The sequence below is a fragment of the Oncorhynchus mykiss genome, chromosome 9 (genome assembly GCF_013265735.2).
Source record: "Oncorhynchus mykiss isolate Arlee chromosome 9, USDA_OmykA_1.1, whole genome shotgun sequence".
Lineage (NCBI taxonomy): Eukaryota > Metazoa > Chordata > Actinopteri > Salmoniformes > Salmonidae > Oncorhynchus > Oncorhynchus mykiss.
Genome location: NC_048573.1, coordinates 41,970,057 through 41,990,164, shown reverse-complemented (window position 1 = coordinate 41,990,164; position 20,108 = coordinate 41,970,057). Strand labels below are relative to the sequence as shown.

The window sequence follows — 20,108 nt, the reverse complement described above, 5'->3', positions numbered from 1 at the left end:
TGTTACAACATAAGCTACCTGTATTTTGTGAAACACAAAAAGTATAATTTAGAATATGTGTGTACCATGTAAGCATGTATAACGGCACTCCACATTAATTGTGTAGGTGAGAAACGCTTCAAGGCTGTGTTCCCGAAACAGTCCAAGCAGTGGGTGGCCCGAAAAATGTATGAATCAAAACAGTTCCAGTTCAGGAAGAAACTGGTTGACCAGGTACTGGAGCAACAACAGGATCGAACGGTGGTTTACAGGCATCCTTCATCCCACCTGCTCAAGCCTAACGTTCCAGCCAACATTGTATGTGGCTACTTCTTCATTCTGGAGTGATTCTCTTTCTCAGGTCTCTCTTCTGTGGCAAAGACTTTTGGGATGCACATACTGTACAATAGTCGCTAACATTATGTTGTAACATTGTTGTTTTGTTTTTTAGAACCAAAAGTTTTCCCTTTTCTTTTGGACATTTTTTATGACTCAAAATAACATTACAATACTTGTTTTATTGGTCCATTTGCATGGATATTCTTTATTTATGTAGTCAAAGTACAGTTGAAGTCTGAAGTTTACATACACCATAGCCAAATAAATTTAAACTCAGATTTTCACAATTACTGACATTTAATCTGAGTACAGATTCCCTGTCTTAGGTCAGTTAGGATCACCACTTTATTTGAAGAATGTGAAATGTCAGAATAATAGTAGAGAGAATGATTTATTTCAGCTTTTATTTACTTCATCACATTCGCAGTGGGTCAGAAGTTTACACTCAATTAGCATTTGGTAGAATTTCCTTAAAATTGTTTATCTTGGGTCAAATGTTTTGGGCAGCCTTCCACAAGCTTCCCACAATAAGTTGGGTGAATTTTGGCCCATTCCTCCTGACAGAGCTGGTGTAACTGACAGTTCTGCCCACAAATGTTCTATGGGATTGAGGTCAGGGCCTTGTGATGGCCACTCCAATACCTTGATTTTGTTGTCCTTAAGCCATTTTGCCACAGCATTGGAAGTATGCTTGGGGTCACTGTCCATTTGGAAGATCAATTTGCGACCAAGCTTTAACTTCCTGACTGATGCCTTGAGATGTTGCTTCAATATATCCACATAATTTTCCTTCCTCATGAAGCCATCTATTTTGTGAAGTGCACCAGTCCCTCCTGCAGCAAAGCACCCCCACAACATGATGCTGCCACCCCCATGCTTCACGGTTGGGATGGTGTTCTTCGGCTTGCAAGCTTCCCCCCTTTTCCTTCAAACATAACGATGGTCATTATGGCCAAACAGTTCTATTTTTGTCTCACCAGACCTGAGGACATTTCTCCAAAAAGTACGATCTTTGTCCTCATGTGCAGTTGAAAGCAGTAGTATGGCTTTTTTATGGCGGTTTTGGAGCAGTGGCTTCTTCCTTGCTGAGCGGCCTTTCAGGTTATATCGATATAGGACTCTTTTTACTGTGGATATAGATACTTTTGTACCTGTTTCCTCCAGCATCATCACAAGGTCCTTTGCTGTTGCTTTGGGATTGATTTGCACTTTTCGCACCAGAAGTACATTCATCTCTAGGAGACAGAACTTGTCTCCTTCCTGAGCGATATGATGGCTGTGTGGTCCCATGGTGTTTATACTTGCATACTATTGTTTGTACAGATGAACGTGGTACCTTCAGGCGTTTGGAAATTGCTCCCAAGGATGAACCAGACTTGTGGAGGTCTACAATTTTTTTCTGAGGTCTTGGCTGATTTCTTTTGATTTTCCCATGATGTCAAGCAAAGAGGCACTGAGTTTGAAGGTTGACCTTGAAATACAGCCACAGGTACACCTCCAATTGACTCAAATGATGCCAATTAGCCTATCAGAAGCTTCTAAAGCCATGACATAATTTTCTGGAATTTCCCAAGCTGTTTAAAGGCACAGTCAACTTCGTGTATGTGAACTTCTGACCCACTAGAATTGTGATACAGTGAAATAATCTGTCTGTCAACAATTGTTGGAAAAATTACTTGTGTCATGCACAAAGTAGATGTCCTAACCGACTTGCCAAAACTATAGTTTGTTTAACAAGAACTTTGTGGAGTGGTTGAAAAATGAATTTTAATGATTCCAACCTAAGTGTATGTAAACTTTCAACTTCAACTGTACCTAACCTGACACACATCACAGGCTGGGAGTAGCACAAACCATTAACTGTTTACAAGCCCTGGGAGTCTTTCACTTCCCAAAAAACAGTGTAGACCCCATAGGGTGATGGATATTTAGTGCGGATGGCATTTACCACGCAGGATGGGAGAGGAATCCAGACTCCTGGACCCAGTGTCTCGCCACGGAGGACCCATTCCAAAACGATGCGGTAGAAGACCAGTCTGAACTGCCTGGAATAACAATTTTAAATCAAAGGACAAAGTGGATTTGAGAATCTGGAGCAGTAGCCATGTACTTATAACATTTTATTTCTTGACAATATGAAAACAGGTTCTTATTTTCTGTTCGTTGTTGTTGCTGTTATTTCAAGTTCAATTATGTAGGCCTATATTTCCTATATCTTACTCAAATAGCATTGTGATAATGTGAAAAAATATCAAGACAGTGTTTGGGCTAATATAAAAACATATACCCACAACGGTCATTGAGCGTTATGATAAGCGATATTTCAAAAAAGTAAAGTTCAGCTACTTACTTGTTGGATAACTGTCCTTGTGGCCCAGCCGGGACGGGGTTGCGTCTCCAATTTCTTTTTGAGATACTGAAAAATGTTTCCAGGCACCAGAGTTGATGTGGACAGCAAAATCCCTGTGGTCGCGAAAGCAAACTAGCTGCTCCTCATCATCAAATTCTCTGCAGCATAAGCATTCATCAACATTGAAGCACAGTTACCACAACTGCACCACCAATCTGCGTTCATCCTGGGAGAGGCTGGGGCTGTGGTCCTGCTGCTGCGGCCTCGGTGGCAAGAGCGACAGCGGCCAGGTGAAGCTTAATTTTCCTCAATTCTTTGTCAGAAAACTCAGGCTCAAATAAATACGGTTCGACGACACCATCAACGCCCCTCTCTGTAGTTTGATTAATGACACGCAAGTATTTCGTCATCAGACATGTTTGTAGGTTGTTGTTTACTTCGCATACCTAATCTGTCATTTTTATGTAAAGGTATTTCCTCACAAGAGTGCACATGCACAGTTGTTACCTATCTCTGGTGTTGTTGCAGTCAGCCAAATAATTATATAAAATCATCGAAATTGTTTTAGTTGGAGAAGTACACATTTCCTGACCGATAGTACTTTTGATTAAAAAAATTCTCACTGGGATGTAAGCTTTCACTAAAACAAAGAATTTGTCTACTGACAACAGAGCAGAGCTAGCAGTACAACTTTCCAGTTCTAGACTGCAGGGAGAGAGAAGGGGAGAAGGCAAACTACACCTAACTACACGAACAAAAATATAAACACAACATGCAACAATTTCAAAGGTTTTACTGAGTTACAGTTCATAAAAGTACAAACAAACAAATTCCTTAGGCCCTAATAAATGGACTTGACATGACTGGGAATACAGATTTGCATCTGTTGGTCACAGAAACCTTTAAAAAAGATAGGGGCATGGACCAGAAAACCAGTCAGTATCTGGTGTAGACACCATTTGCCTCATGCAGCGTGACATATCTCTTTTGCATAGGGTTGATCAGGCTGTTGGTTTTGGCTGTGGAATGTTGTCCCACTCCTCTTCAATGGCTTTGCAAAGTTGCTGGATATTGGTGGGAACTGGAACACTCTGTCGTCCACGTCAATCCAGAGCATCGCAAACATGCTCAATGGGTGACATGTCTGGCGAGTATGCAGGCCATGGAAGAACTGGGACATTTTCAGCTTCCAGGAATTGTGTACAGATCCATGCAACATGGGGCTGTGCATTGTCATGCTGAAACATGAGGTGATGGTGGCGGATGAATGGCACGACAACGGGCCTCAGGGTCTCGTCATGGTATCTCTGTGCATTAAGATTGTAATCGGTAAAATGCAATTGTGGTTGTTGTCCGTAGCTTATGCGTGCCCATACCATAAACCCCACCACCACTAGGGGGCACTTTGTTCACAACGTTGACATCAACAAACCACTCGCCCATACAACACCAAACATGCTGTCTGCCATCTGCCCGGTACAGTTGAAACCTGGATTCTCTAGTGTGCCCGTGGCCATCGTAGGTGAGCATTTACCCACTGACCTCGGTTACGACGCCAAACTGCAGTCAGGTCAAGACCCTGCTTAGGATGATGAGCACGCAGATGAGCTTCCCTGAGATGGTTCCTGACAGTTTGTGCAGAAAATATTAGGTTGTGCAAACCCACAATTTCATCAGCTGTTCGGGTGGCTGGTCTCAGACGATCCCGCAGCTTCTTGATATGCCATATCTGTCACGTGGATGGATTATCTTGGCAAATGAGAAGTGCTCACTAACAGAAATTTGTGCACAAAATTGGAAATAAATAAGCGTTTTGTGCTAAGGAAAATTTCTGGGATCTTTTATTTCAGCTCATGAAACCAACACTTTACATGTTGCGTTTATATTTTTGTTCAGTATAGTTTCAATGTATGGAATCACATAGGTAATGTTGGATTTAAGGTAAACTTCCCCTTTAACAGACAGTGCCATTTTTTAAACAAAGAACAAATTAACTTGAAAGGGTTCAAAAGTGACTGGGAAGGGCCAAAGTGTGGTTGCGTGTGAAACAGTAGTCGGGCCGGGTTTTGGCTAATCTGTGAACGTAGCTACTCCAGACCACAGACTGGGCGAGTCCGGAGCCCAGCTGGAGTTCATTAGAAAGCAGGCCAAAACCACAGAGCCTCAAAGAACAGGCGGAGGCTGTGTGAGGCAAGCCATAGGGGTTTCTCATCTCACTCCTACTCTGCCTGTCTGTCTGTCCGCCCGGCCACCCATCCGTTCGTCTGCCTGCCTGTGCCTGCCTGCTGTTCGTCTGCCTGCCTCTAACCAATTCCAAAGGAATTTCTTAGCCTCAGGGTTCAAGGGAGACTGTCCATGTGTGGTATGACAAAAATGTGTGGTGAGCATTCTGACTGCCAGGCTGTACATATCACCAACGGAGAGAGTGGTAGCATGCATCAGTTGCAGAAGAGGTGGGTGGATGGATGAATAGATTTACGTTGGGCGGGTGGCAATAAATGGGTGTGATTTTAAAAACAAAGTATAAATAGTGTCAAAAAGCTTTGCAACTTACAGTAAGTTGAACCAGTCCGCACAATTTAAAGTTGGTTGGGTGTTTCTAGTTTAAATGGAGCACACAAAACTACTAAGTGATTACTATTTACTTAACCTTTTACCATGACATGTCTGTGTAAATACCAGGAGAATAAGGGACTGTTGAAGAAAGCCTGAGTGTCATACTTACATTGTCAGTCCTGAGGCTCTTGAAGACCACCAGCTCTGTCTTGAGTCTCTCCACCTTCTCAGTGAGCTGCCCCTGAACCACTTCAGACTCCTGGGCACTCTGGAGAGGGCAGACCGTGGAACAGACAGCCACGTCACACTCTACAACTAATCTATTGACATACCATGGCTCAATACAATTTACACACATTTACGAATAACCATGCGTAAGGCATGTGCTTAGAAAATGTGTCCTAAAACACCTTACAAAAAAACATAAGTTCAACAACTCCTATTATAAGAGCACCCCTTTCTGCATAACATGTTTGAAAAGTCATTTAATTACTCTACAATCCACTCATTTGATGCATCACAACAACAACATTCCAAAGTGGATTGAGTCTTGGGTTCTGGGCCAAGAGCTCCAATAAAAGTAATCTGGAATGCAGCTAGCAGGAACAGTTGAGGCATAGTTAGTCAGGGAGAGTCAGTGATCTTGGCTGTTTTTTGGGGGGTAATGTGATCTCGGTCTTTGGGGGGGGGGGGGGGGGTTTAAAACACATTAACACACCACTGTTCCCACTGACTAACATATACACAGGGGGACTAGCATGTGAAGTCCCCACCCATATCTGTTTTCTATCATGAACTTTCCCATTCTGTTCTGTAGAACAGCGTACAGACACACAGCACATTGCAATACGTCAGAGGCATCCGGAGATATGTTATCGCAACTGCTGAATAGGGAGCTTACTGGCAATCATGCAAAATACACACAAACATGACACAGAGGCTGAGCTTGCATCCCAAGAACCTGTATGTGTACACTTATTCACTTGCCCTCATGGATGTCCCTTAATGAAAGCTAGAATCCTTTATTAAAACAATACCAAAGCAGCCACCCTGCCTCTGTTTTGGTAAAAAGCTGAGGGATGGGCCTAGAGAAATATAACCACTCATAGCTAGAGACCATTCATTCATAGAGCTATGGATGTAAGAACTGACCATCCATGAAATCAAAATGACAGATGTTATGTTTTGAGGCTATACAGTCTTTGTTTATATTTCTATTGTTTACAACAGAGTAAAACAAGCTTATATTTGGGGTTCTGATGGGGTACGAACTAGGGTACGAACTCATGAGGCATTTATAAGTTATATTCGTCAAGAATCAATGAGGATACACTGAGTGTACAAAACATTATGAACGCCTGCTCTTTCCATGACACAAACTGACCAGGTGAATCCAGGTGAAAGCTAGGATCCCTTATTGACGTCACTTGTTAAATCCAATTCAATCAGTTTAGATGGAGAGGAGACAGGTTAAAGAAGGATTTTTAAGCCTTGAGACAATTGAGAAATAGATTATAATAACGTATGCCATTTAGAGGGTGAATTGGAAAGACAAAAAAAGTATGGAACGCTTTCAACACCTTGCAGAGTCCATGCCCCGACGAATTGAGGCTATTCTGAGGCCAAAGGGGGGGGGGGGGGGGGGTGCAACTCAATATTAGGAAGGTGTTCTTAATGTTTTGTACCCTGTGTGTACTAATAGCAACTAAGGATTCTAGCTTTAATGGCCAATGACATTTGAACTTTGGATTTAAAAGGAAAATTACCATTCTAAGAAATATGTTGAAATCTCCCTCTTTCCCATGCCTGGATACTTCAGGAGAAGTATTGGGATGCGGTGAGGGAGTATGGTACGGGTGTGATGATTTAAAATGGCGAGCTCTCACCTCCTGTAGTGTCTCCACCATGGCCTCCATCTGCTGGCGCTTAGACAGCTCCTCCTCCCATCTGGAACACATCACACACACAGACACGGTTTGGTCAGTGCAGTCCCAGGGTCAGCCCTGTATAAATCCTAACACAGATCATTTGAGCAGACACCCCTGTAGCCTGTTTACTCACAATCACCCTAGTAGCGCAAGCAATCAACTAACCATGTGAAATCATCAACCTGGAAGCCAGAAAGTCTTTCCTACTCATTCAGCCATTTTCTTTGTTCTCTGTTGTCCACTAAATGCATGGAGGACAGTGATACAATGTCAGGGAAGTCAGTAACTGTCCACAGCTTTGTTGCTATGTAGTAAACACTGTGCTTTCTTCTGTCTAGTCTTGCTGTTCAATGGAGAGTCGCCTTGGCTGAGGCTCAACAGACCATGTGGAATGACTGGGTTCGAACTCAGGTCTCCGGCGCAACACAAGACCGTGTTAGCTTGATGAGCTAAAACCTAGGCATTAGCACTGGGAGTTTCAGGTCTCTGGCAAGGTTCCTCATCACACAGGCGCGGTTGACGCCTACTGTACCTTTGGCCTTCTTCTCACCGAGTCACGGAAACAATGTGACCAACTTTAAGACAAATGCTCAAGTCATGACGAATTATTACACTGTATCAGTCATACGTCAAAAAGGTATCGACGAGGTAACTTGTCTAGGTTATGTACATCTGCTTTAATAGCAGTGCAATAAGCCTGGTACGGACAGTGATGACAGCAGCCTATGTAGACTTAGAGAGAGAGATAGGTCACACCAGAAGGTTACTAAGCAAATACCATTGGACTGTTCTCTTTGCAATAACTATTTACCATCCCGTGGGCAAACATTACTTACAGCGACTGGGAAAATAAAAGTGAAAAGAGGGTCGGTCGTAAAGACAAGATAGCCGTACTTTATTTTGCTCAGTTACAATGTCAACCATTCAATGTTCCCAAACACGTTATTTCACTGTATCATCAAATGGCCTATTGTCAATATGGTCCTCGTCATTTAAGTGTGTCGAGTGTTTCAACGTAATGCCTTCATCAGGTTGTCACAGATGTCACATGCTAGACAATTATCCTTGTCATCTCCGAGAAACAGAAAACAGTGGCTCTCTTTCGAGGAACGCTACAAAGTGGACAAGGAAAAGAGCATGATCTCACTGTCAACACTATATGCACTCAGTGGCCCCCTATCACTTTGAAGCATCAGGAGACGGGGTATTTTAAGAGAATACATTGATTCGTGTGCCTGTGTGTGGTAGGTAAGCAATGCATGTAAAGATAGCTGAGATATGACGAACATAGGCTGCCACTGCCACATATGCCAACGACTCAGGGATAGCCAAGAATCGGCCATTGATTCAGTTACACGAGTGCGATGTTTTGGCCTAACATGCATTTCAGATGGTCTCTCTCTCTTTTTCTGCCATTTACACCGTTAGGCTACTCTATGGCCAAGCCACAATTCTAGATCAGTAGGCTTGTCTCCTTTAGTACACAGACTTTTATCAGTTGAAGAACTCCTTGTTCTTCTGGAGAGCAGATCGAGTGGAGAGATGGCGGTTGACTCTGTAAATATACAGTCAAACTGTGACTGAGATTCTCCCCTGTGGGTCCCCATGCTTGTGAACAAAATGAAAAAACCTTGAGGCAAAATGTGTAAGATATTCTGTAGCTCATCCAAAAACACCAAGGCTGTTTTTAACGTGTCAACATGGATCTGCTTGCTTATACTACGTATATATGCCAATTAGCACACACTTTTATCTAAAGCTTACAGTCATGCGTGCATACATTTTATGTCTGGGTGGCCCTAGCAGGAATCAAGCCCACCCTGGCGTTACAAGCTCCATGCTCTACTGCCTGAGCTACACATCCACCACGCTAGTTTATTTAACAAAGGCCATTTGACTTCAATGGTACCGTTTTATATACACTATATATACAAAATGACGTGGACCCCCCCTTCAACTTATTGGATTCGCCTATTTCAGCCACACCCGTTGCTGACAGGTGTATAAAATCGATCGCACAGCCAAAAAACATGGGTATAGAATGGCTTTACAGAAGAGCTCAGTGACTTTCAACTTGTCCACCTTTCCAACAAGTCAGTTTGTCAAATTTCTTCCCTGCTAGAGCTGCCCTGGTCAACTGTAAGTGCTGTTATTGTGAAGCGGAAACATCTACGAGCAACAACGGCTCAGCCGCGAAGTGGTAGGCCATACAAGCTCACAGAATGGGACCACCGAGTGCTGAACACTCCCTACCGAGTTCCAAATTGCCTCTGGAAGCAACGTCAGCACAAGAACTGTTCGTCGGGAGCATTATGAAATGGGGTTCCATGGCTGAGCAGCCGTACAGAAGCCTAAAATCACCATGTGCAATGCCAAGCGTCGGCAGGAGTGGTAAAGCACGCTTCACCCTCTGGCAGTCCGACGGAAGAATCTGGGTTTGACGGAAGAATCTGGGTTTGGCGGATGCCAGGAAAACACTACCTACCCGAACGCATAGTGCCAACTGTAAAGTTTGGTGGAGGAGGAATAATGGTCTGGGGCCGTGTTTCATGGTTCGGGCTAGGCCCCTTAGTTCCCGTGAAGGGAAATCTTAACGCTACAGCATATAATAGCATTCTAGACGCTTCTGTGCTTCCAACTTTGTGGCAACAGTTTGGGGAAGTCCCTTTCCTGTTTCAGTATGACAATGCTCCCGTGCATAAAGCGAGATCTATACAGAAATGGTTTGTCGACATCTGTGTGGAATAACTTGACTTGCACAGAGCCCTGACCTCAACCTAATCAAACACCTTTGGGATGAATTGGAACGCCGACTGTGAACCAGGCCTAATTGCTCGCCCTTACTAATGCTCTTGTGGCTGAATGGAAGCAAGTCCGCACAGCAATGTTCCAACATCTAGTGGAAAAACTTCCCAGAAGAGTGAAGGCTGTTATAGCAGCAAAGCAAACCAACTCCATATTAATGCCCATCATTTTGGAATGAGATGTTCAATGTTGTTGATCATGTAGTGAATAATCTTCAAAGAAAAATGTTACTGAAAACACAAAATTAAGCATACCGTCTTCTTTTCGATCTGCAAAGTTGCCTTTGGTGTAGGGGACCTTTTTTGAATGTGTGCCATCATATTGTTTAACTACTGCCACCCACTCAGTAAACTAGCTAGGTCAAAACTGTAGTTCAAAAAGTTTAAAGCGCCTGCATAAGCGTAGCTGATTATACAGTATATATGACAATCGGAAACATTCATTTTCAAAGTACATGGAACGTGATATCAAGCATTCCACAGATGGTAAATTCCTAACACATCTATATTTGATGACTCACAAAGACTCCAAAATAGGATGGGGGTTGAATTAAGAAGTGCTGCCTCCATCTCACTCTGCAGGATGGCCTGGGGTGGGGAGGGGAGCATGGTGGTTACACAGACAGACACCAATCCCATTAGGAGGCAAGTCCTTGTGCCGGGAGCCAGGACGCAGTGCTGGCTAGACTCCACTAACATTAACAAAATAACACATCCATCCCTAATATCACCATCCACTGGATGAGGATGGGGCATGTGCTGAGGGTTAGAATATTGGTCACTCTTAAGAACCATCTGTAATATTTCAAGCCACTCTGACAATTTCAACAAATAAAATATAGGCTACGCCTTTTTGGAAGAATATGGGATGTGTTTAGAGGAGGCAGTCATCAGGTAGTTTGCACTGTAATATCTTATGTTTCCCCGAGTTGTGGCTGAACGACGACACGGATAATATAGATCTGGCGGGATTTTCCATGCACCGGCAGGACAGAGAAGCTACATCTGGTAAGACGAGGGGTGGGGGTGTGTGTCTAACAGCTGGTAACAGCTGGTACCTCAGGTTTTGCTCAGGTATTGCTCACCTGAGGTAGAGTAGCTTATGATAAGCTGTAGACCACACTATCTACCAAGAAAGTTCTCATCTATATTATTTGTTGCCGTCTATTTACCACCACAAACTGATGCTGCCAGTAAGACCGCACTCAACCAACTCTATAAGGCTCATCCAGAAGCGGTGCTCCTAGTGGCCGGGGTTTTTAATGCAGGCAAACTTAAATCCCTTTAACCTCATTTCTACCAGCATGTCACATGTGCAACCAGAGGGAAAAAAACTCTAGACCACCTTTACTCCACACACAGAGACGCATACAAAGCTCTCCCTCGCCCTCCATTTGGCAAATCTGACCATAATTATATCCTCCTGATTCCTGCTTACAATCAAAAACTAAAGCAGGAAGTACCAGTGACTTGCTCAATACGGAAGTGGTCAGATGACGCGGATGCTACGCTACAGGACTGTTTTGCTAGCACAGACTGGAATATGCTCCGGGATTCATCCAATGGCATTGAGGAGTATACCACCTCAGTCCTCTGCTTCATCAATAAGTGCATTGACGACGTCGTCCCCACACGGTGACCGTACGTACATATCCCAACCAGAAGCCATGGATTAAAGGAAACATGCGCATTGAGCTAAAGGCTAAAGCTGCCGCTTTCAAGGAGAGGGACAGTAATCCGGACGCTTTTAAGAAATCCAGCTATGCCCTCAGACAAACCATCAAACAAGCAAAGAGTCAATACAGGATTAAGATTGAATCCTACTACAACAGCTCTGACACTCGTTGCATGTGGTAGGGCTTGAAAACTATTACGTACTACAGTTTTTTTGTTATTATCTTGCTTGCTCTTTTCTGTACCCTATCCAGTGTGGCTTGCTGCTTCTTTGTGCAGCCCATCAGCAACACACTGGCATACGCCAGGCATGGTCAGAACAGAGTGGTGTCGATGTCCACAAGGTCATATTTGATTATATCAGCGGTGGATGAAGGGCTGGTTGAATAAAAATAAAAATACCTTAAAACAAATAGATTAATGTCTAATTCTGGTGCAATTTATATCTATAGGCCACATAGAGTTTCCCCCCCATTATTTTAGGCTATCTGGCATTAGTGCGTAAGTCTAAACTTTAGGACCAGACTAAATAGTCTACACGCCAATCGCAAAATGCTTTGGGAACAGGCAGATAAAAAGTTAACGTCAACCCACGGAGGCAAAAAAAAGTCCATGTCGGTGTTTAATTCAATAAGAGTAACGCTGCGAATGGAGAGTTTAAAATAAAGAGAAGGGAGGGCCAGAAAAGTAATGTTTGCGAAAGATTTGGTGAAGTGGTAAATGAAGATGATGGCAGTGTTATGTTATGTGTGATGATTGTGAGGCGCTTTACAAATTTGACAGTCACAAGACGGGGACTTCAAATAAGCCCATGGCACGTCAACGGGACTGTAACCTACTGTTTGGATGGGTTAAATGGAAACTTAAATCTGGACACTGACTGCAGGTCTATAACCTCTCGCATAGCCTTAATATGTACTCCTTAATAATTAAGAATTTCTTGAGGTAAAATGATACACCAAATGTAGGCAAAATGTTGACTCAGGAACAGGATTGGAGAAGTATGATTTATTTATTTCAGCATCTTGAGAGAATGCCAATGTGCAATTAGATACCATCTGTAGAGGTGCTTTCTTTATCAGCATAATAAAAGGTGATAGTATTTTAACCACATAAAACATGCATCCAAACTGAACTGAAATCTGGGGTCGTGGGTCGTTTTCATAGCTTTCTATTTCCTTACAAGTGGTCAAACTGATGTAATTTGGGAATTTTGCATAGAAAATCTTTCCCGCTTTTGTACTGTTACATTTCATCCCTGGTCCCTAAAATGTCTATGCTTCTCGAAAGAAACAGAGATTACAGAAAAAAACTAGAGATGTCAACTACTGTAGATTTAAGCATTCATTCTATCGATTTATGACATTATTCTGGTGAGCAAGGGTTTATTTAGTCATCTAGGGCAACATATAATGACAGAAGAGAAGCTGCATGTACAGTTGAAGTCGGAAGTTTACATACACCTTAGCCAAATACATTTTTTTTTCACAATTCTTGACATTTAATCCAAGTAAAAAAATTCCCACGTCAATTAGGATCACCACTTTATTTTAAGAATGTGAAATGTCAGAATAATAGTAGAGAGAATTATTTATTTCAGCTTTTACTTCTTTCATTACATTCCCAGTGGGTCGATTTACACTCAATTAGAATTTGGTAGTATTGCCATTAAATTGTTTAACTTGGGTAAAATGTTTTGGGTAGCCTTCCACAAGCTTCCCACAATAAGTTGGGTGAATTTTGGCCCATTCCTCCTGACAGAGCTGGTGCAACTGAGTCAGGTTTGTAGACCTCCTTGCTCGCACACGCTTTTTCAGTTCTGCCCACAAATTTTCTATAGGATTGAGGTCAGGGCTTTGTGATGGCCACTCCAATACCTTGATATTGTTGGCATTTTGACTCACCACTTTGGAAGTATGCTTGGGGTCATTGTCCATTTGGAAGACCCATTTGCGACCAAGCTTTAACTTCCTGACTGATGTCTTGAGATGTTGCTTCAATATATCCACAGAATTTTCCATCCACATGATGCCATCTATTTTGTGAAGTGCACCAGTCCCTCCTACAGCAAAGCACCCACACAACCTGATGCTGCCACCCCCGTGCTTCACGGTTGGGATGGTGTTCTTCGGCTTGCAAGCCTTCCCCTTTTTCCACGAAACATAACAATGGTCATTATGGCCAAACAGTTCTGTTTTTGTTCCATCAGACCAGAGGACATTTCTCCAAAAAGTATGATCTTTGTCACCATGTGCAGTTGCAAACCGTAGTCTGGCTTTTTTATGGCGGTTTTGGAGCAGTGTCTTCTTCCTTGCTGAGCGGCCTTTCAGGTTATGTCGATATAGGACTCTTTTTACTGTGGATATAGATACTTTTGTACCTGTTTCCTCCAGCATCTTCACAAGGTCCTTTGCTGTTGTTCTGTTGATTTGCACTTTTCGCACCAAACTACGTTCATCTCTACGAGACAGAACGCGTCTCCTTCCTGAGCTGTATTGTCACGTTCTGACCATAGTTCTGTTATTTTACCTTTGTTTTAGTATGGTCAGGGCGTGAGTTGGGTGGGCAGTCTATGTTGGTTTTTCTATGTTGGTTTTTGAGTTCGGCCTAGTATGGTTCTCAATCAGAGGCAGCTGTCAATTGTTGTCCCTGATTGAGAATCATACTTAGGTAGCCTGGTTTTCAGTTTTGGGTTGTGGGTATTTGTCTTCTGTGTCAGTCGCCACACGGGACTGTTTCGTTCATTTCACGTTTATTGTTTTGCATTTCGTAGTGTTCAGTTTATGTTTTAAAATAAACATTATGGACACTCACCACGTTGCGTTTTGGTCCTTTGATAATTCTCGCTTCTCCTCAGAAGAAGAGGGGGACGAGGTTCGTTACAGGTATGACGGCTGCGTGGTCCCATGGTGTTTATACTTGCGTACTATTGTTTGTACAGATGCACGTGGTACCTTCAGGCCTTTGGAAATTGCTCCCAAGGGTGAACCAGACTTGTGGAGGTCTACAATGATTTTTCTTGGGTCTTGGCTAATTTATTTTGATTTTCCCATGATGTCAAGCAAAGAGGCACTGAGTTTGAAGGTCGGCCTTGAAATGCATCCACAGGTACACCTCCAATTGACTCAAATGGTGTCAATCAGCCCATCAGAAGCTTCTAAAGCCATGACATAATTTTCTGGAATTTTCCACGCTGTTTAAAGACACAGTCAACTTAGTGTATGTAAACTTCTGACCTGCTGGAATTGTGATACAGTGAATTATAAGTGAAATAATCTGTCTGTAAACAATTGTTGTAGAAATAACTTGTGTCATGCACAAAGTAGATGTCCTAACCGACTTGCCAAAACTATAGTTTGTTAACAAGAAATTGGTGGAGTGGTTGAAAAACGAGTTTTAATGACTCCAACCTAAGTGTATTTAAATTTCCGACTTCAACTGTGTCTAATTACAGACACGTTGACTAACAAATGCCTTACCAAAATGTCAGAAATTATAAACAGAAACCTTTCTAAATTAGGCAACAAAAAAATCCTGCACCCCCTGTCCAAAAATGGTTCTGCCGTCTCTGACTGTACTCTACAGTGTATTTTGTATATTAGCGGGTTAGGGTGGGGTGCAGGCCTCAGGTTTTCACTTTATCCATATAGTTGGGTGGTTATGGATTAGTTATTAGCAATTGCAGGCGGGTGCAGGTGAACAAACAGCTAACCCTCGCACCACTATCGTGTTCATTAGGGAGACCTTTAAAAACAGAGTGAAACAGGGCTGTACTACCTGAACATTACAATTCAGTTGCTTGAAAGCATTGAGACAATTTTAATCCTAATGAATATCAACAGGATTCAAACAAAACAAAAAAAAAAACATTTCAAGGGTACAACATCAACATCAAACACAACTGTGTATGCACTTTGAACCTGAAATTCACTGTTCACGGGTCAACATTTCCACTCCAATGCCCTCTTTGTCAAATAAACCTAATTGGTAGCACTCACAATAACACTTTGTCATCCAAGTCAGCTCATTCTCTCAGCACTCTTTATTTTTAAAACACAGGCTTCTCTGTTTGTTGAAACAATGGGCCCCTGTTAAAGCTTCACAAAGTTAATGAGTGGAACACACCACAACTCTGAAGTATATATGGCTCCAAACACAAACAAAGCCCAAATATAGGCCATTTAGCAGATATTTTTATCCAAACCTTAGCGTAGTGTGTGCATACATGTTTGTATTGTTGAGTCCAATGGGAATTGAAACCGCGAATCTGGCATTGCAAACCCCATGCTCTACCAACTGAGCCACACCACCATGTTCAGTTTGGCACGTCATATGCCAATGGTTTGTTAGCCCATACAGTTACGTCAGAAACTACATTGATGAATGCCCATGCATTGCATAACAACTAGTATTCCACAATCCAAGTTTATAAATAGGACCTGTATCCTGGTTATTCCTATTGACGGGCACCATGAACACCCATTGGTCAATTAGGTTTGAAACATCAGGGGCACAGAGAGGGAAAACAAGAGACCCCTCGTTCATAATATCTGATTAATACACCTCAGTGTGTTTATGTGTGTGTGTCCTTAATGCTTTAATAAATAGCCTCTATTATGAAAAAAAAACATGTGAAGGACAATGGCACTGGAATTCCTACCCAGGGATAAATAACCCTGAGAATGCATTCCACTGGAGAATGACAGGGCAAGGGGCACTTGAGCCCAGCAGAGAGGCAATGGGATACTTCTACTCCTCCGACCTCCTATATTATTCCAGACCTATCAGAGGAAGCATGGGTCAGTGTGGAGTGAAATGACCTGCGACCAAACCTGTATGAGAGTGAGAGACGCCGATTATGGCCGATTACATTGCAATCGATGAGGAGACTGCGTGGCCGGGTGACCACCTACTACGCAAGTGCAGCAAGGAGCCAAGGCAAGTTGCTAGCTAGCATTAAACTTATCTTATAAAAAACAATGAATCTTAAAATAATCACTAGTTAACTACACATGGTTGTTGATATTACTAGTTTAATTAGCTTGTCCGGCGTTGCATATAATCAATGCGGTGCCTGTTAATTTATCATCGAATCACAGCCTACTTCCCCAAACGGGTGATGATTTAACAAAAGCACATTCGCATCAGGGTATATGCAGCAGTTTGGGCCGCCTGGCTCGTTGCGAACTGTGTGAAGACCATTTCTTCCTAACAAAGACAGTAATTAATTTGCCAGAATTTTACATGATTATTACATAACATTGAAGGTTGTGCAAAGTAACAGCAATATTTAGACTTAGGGTTGCCCCTGTTCGATAAAATACGGAATGGTTCCGTATTTCACTGAAAGAATAAATGTTTTGTTTTCAAAATTATAGTTTCCAGATTTGACCATATTAATGACCTAAGGCTCATATTTCTGTGTGTTTATTATATTATAATTAAGTCTATGATTTGATAGAGCAGTCTGACTGGGCGGTGGTAGGAAGCAGGCTCGTAAGCATTCATTCAAACAGCACTTTCCTGCATTTGCCAGCAGCTCGTCGCAATGCTTGAGGCACAGAGCTGTTTATGACTTCAAGCCTATCAACTCCCGAGATTAGACTGGCAATACTATAGTGCCTATAAGAACATCCAATAGTCAAAGGTATATGAAATACAAATGGTATAGAGAAAAATAGTCCTATAATTCCTATAATAACTACAACCTAAAACTTCTTAACTGGGAATATTGAAGACTCATGTTAAAAAGAATCACCAGCTTTCATATGTTCTCATGTTCTGAGCAAGGAACTTAAACGTTAGGTTTTTTACATGCACATATTGCACTTTTACTTTCTTCTCCAACACGGTGTTTTTGCATTATTTAAATCAAATTGAACATGTTTCCTTATTTATCTGAGACTAAATTGATTGTATTGATTTTTTATATTAAGTTAAAATAAAAGTTTCAGGCCTCCCGGGTGGCGCAGTGGTTAAGGGCGCTGTACTGCAGCGCCAGCTATGCCATCAGACTCTGGGTTCGCGCCCAGGCTCTGTCGTAACCGGCCGCGACCGGGAGGTCCGTGGGGCGACGCACAATTGGCCTAGCGTCGCCCGGGTTAGGGAGGGGTTGGCCGGTAGGGATCTCCTTGTCTCATCGCGCACCAGCGACTCCTGTGGCGGGCCGGGCGCAGTGCGCGCTAACCAAGGTTGCCAGGTGCACATTAAGAAGCAGTGTGGCTTGGTTGGGTTGTGTATCGGAGGATGCATGACTTTCAACCTTCGTCTCTCCCGAGCCCGTACGGGAGTTGTAGCGATAGTAGCTACTTGTTACAAAACAACAATTGGATACCACGAAAATTGGGGAGAAAAACAGGGTAAAATTCAAAAAATAAATAACAATAACAAAATATATATAAAAATCGTCTGATTAATCGGTATCGGCTTTTTTCGTCCTCTAATAATCGGTATCGGCGTTGAAAAATCATAATCGGTCGAGAAATTGCCAAGAAACTGAAGATCTTGTACAACACTCCCTTCACAGAACAGCGCAAACTGGCTCTAACCAGAATAGAAAGCGGAGGGGAGGCACCGGTGCTCAATTGAGCAAGAGGACAAGTACATTAGAGTGTCTAGTTTGAGTAACAGACACCTCACAAGTGCTCAACTGGCAGCTTCATTAAATAGTACCGGCAAAACATCAGCCTCAACATCAAAGGTGAAGAGGTGACTCTGGGGTCTCCCACTCCTCTTCCTATTCTGGTTAGTGCCAACTTGCGCTGTTCTGTGAAGGGATTAGTACTCAGTGTTGTACGAGATCTTCAGTTTCTTGGCAATTTCTCGCATGGAATAGCCTTAAAAAATGTTTTTAATTGAATATCTACATGGTCGCTGAGAATGGGCTTCTGTATGCCCATGTAGATATTCCATAAAATATCAGCCGTTTCCAGCTACAATATTCATTTACAACATCACATTGTCTACACTGTATTTCTGATCAATTTGATGTTATTTTAAAATGGACAAAAAAAAAGAAGCTTTTCTTTCAAAAACAAGGACATTTCTATGTGACCCCAAACTTTTGAACAGTATGTAGGGTCAAGAACATTTACTGTATTTTCAGTAGCATAATATGGTCAGATGATCAGTGAATTGTTTCTCGTGTTATGGGTTGCACAAAAGGCTACTACGGCTAGGCTACATTTTGGTGTTGGGGTAAATTGTGTATCATATTCAATAGTTCCTCTCATATATATATATTTTTTATTTTATTTATTATCCAACGTATAGTCCCTTCCACTCAGTAAGAACATACTTTCATGACAGTCTGGAATTGCAATTTCGCTAGGAATCCTTGTTTTTCACTCCCTTGAGATAGAGAGCACGAGAGCGAGATAGAGAGAAAGAGAGAGTTGGGTGGGTGGGTGGGTGAGTGAGATTTTGGGCTGACGAGTGTCTGATGGCATGCTGCCTTTTCATTCCCAGTCCAGACAAGAACAAATGGGTAACATCCTCAAGGCAAACTGCCTCATACTGTTAAAGAAGCATTCCTCAACTTTTCAAGCGTAAAAATAGCATGACTCACATCCTCTGATTATAATGGGAGGTACTTCTCACAATGAGGACAGAATTCCTCAGAGATGAGAATGTTCGCTGTTTAATTTCCTTAGGATTAACTGTGAAAACTGATAAGGCACACTATAGTTCCTCTAGAACCGTGTATATTTGGGTACTGTGGAGGTACCCCCCCGCCCCACACTTTCTTACCTAATTACAATATTTTTCAGCCTTTCTTTATGACAAACATTTTGTACACTTGCTGATGTATTTTTAAAAATCAATATACAAAATATGGCATGGGTAGAAGATACAGACTCAACCTTTTGAGGTACTAACTGACATTCAGACTTGTGTAATAACATTGGAATTACACTAGTTAAAACATTGTGTTAACATGTCCCATAGTAACTGTGTAATGGCATAGTAGTGGGAATAGGAATGCTATTATTTGGTGCACATAGTGAATTCAGGGTTTAGGGATTGTGTTCTAACTGTCAGACCAACACCATAGCCATTGCACCAAGGGGCTCAAACCTCTTAACGAAGTTCTAGGTGTTGTAAGGTTAACTACCAGTCTCATTTCTGAGAGCACATCATGCGCTTCACTATTACAAAACCCTTTCGCCTCTTAACAATGAGGCATGATTACATTGGCCTACCAACATAGCCACCCCACTTCTGACACTAATGCAGCATATCAGGGAGTAGCCAAAACAGAATTTGTTCTTAACTGACTTGCCTGGTTAAATAAAGGTTAAATAAAAAATCTATTCAAAAAAAGTTGAACCTGGGACCATCAGCCAAAGTCTAAGGCATTACACCAAGAAGCTCAAACCTCTGAACCGAAGGTCTATTGCTATGTAAATGTAATAACGTAAGCAACACCTTGTCAACAACTTGTAAACAAGTTCAACAAGTTTCTCAACAACCTGTGAA

General features: G+C 42.2%; 1 protein-coding gene across 5 annotated transcripts in view; it reads right to left on the bottom strand.

The window, feature by feature from the left end:
* Positions 1-20,108, bottom strand: part of LOC110532106 (intermediate filament family orphan 2) — a 33,631-nt gene that overhangs the window by 11,204 nt on the left and 2,319 nt on the right. For 3 of the 5 annotated variants that reach the window (XM_021615724.2, XM_021615720.2, XM_021615722.2), the window contains exons 2-4: positions 7,111-7,171; positions 5,394-5,492; positions 5,223-5,267 (exon numbers count right to left, since the gene is read on the bottom strand). In XM_021615724.2, the coding sequence (XP_021471399.2) occupies positions 5,223-5,267; positions 5,394-5,492; positions 7,111-7,171 (205 nt within the window). The remainder of the gene's footprint in view (positions 1-5,222; positions 5,268-5,393; positions 5,493-7,110; positions 7,172-20,108) is intronic. The other 2 variants (XM_021615723.2, XM_021615725.2) reach the window with 1 other exon arrangement.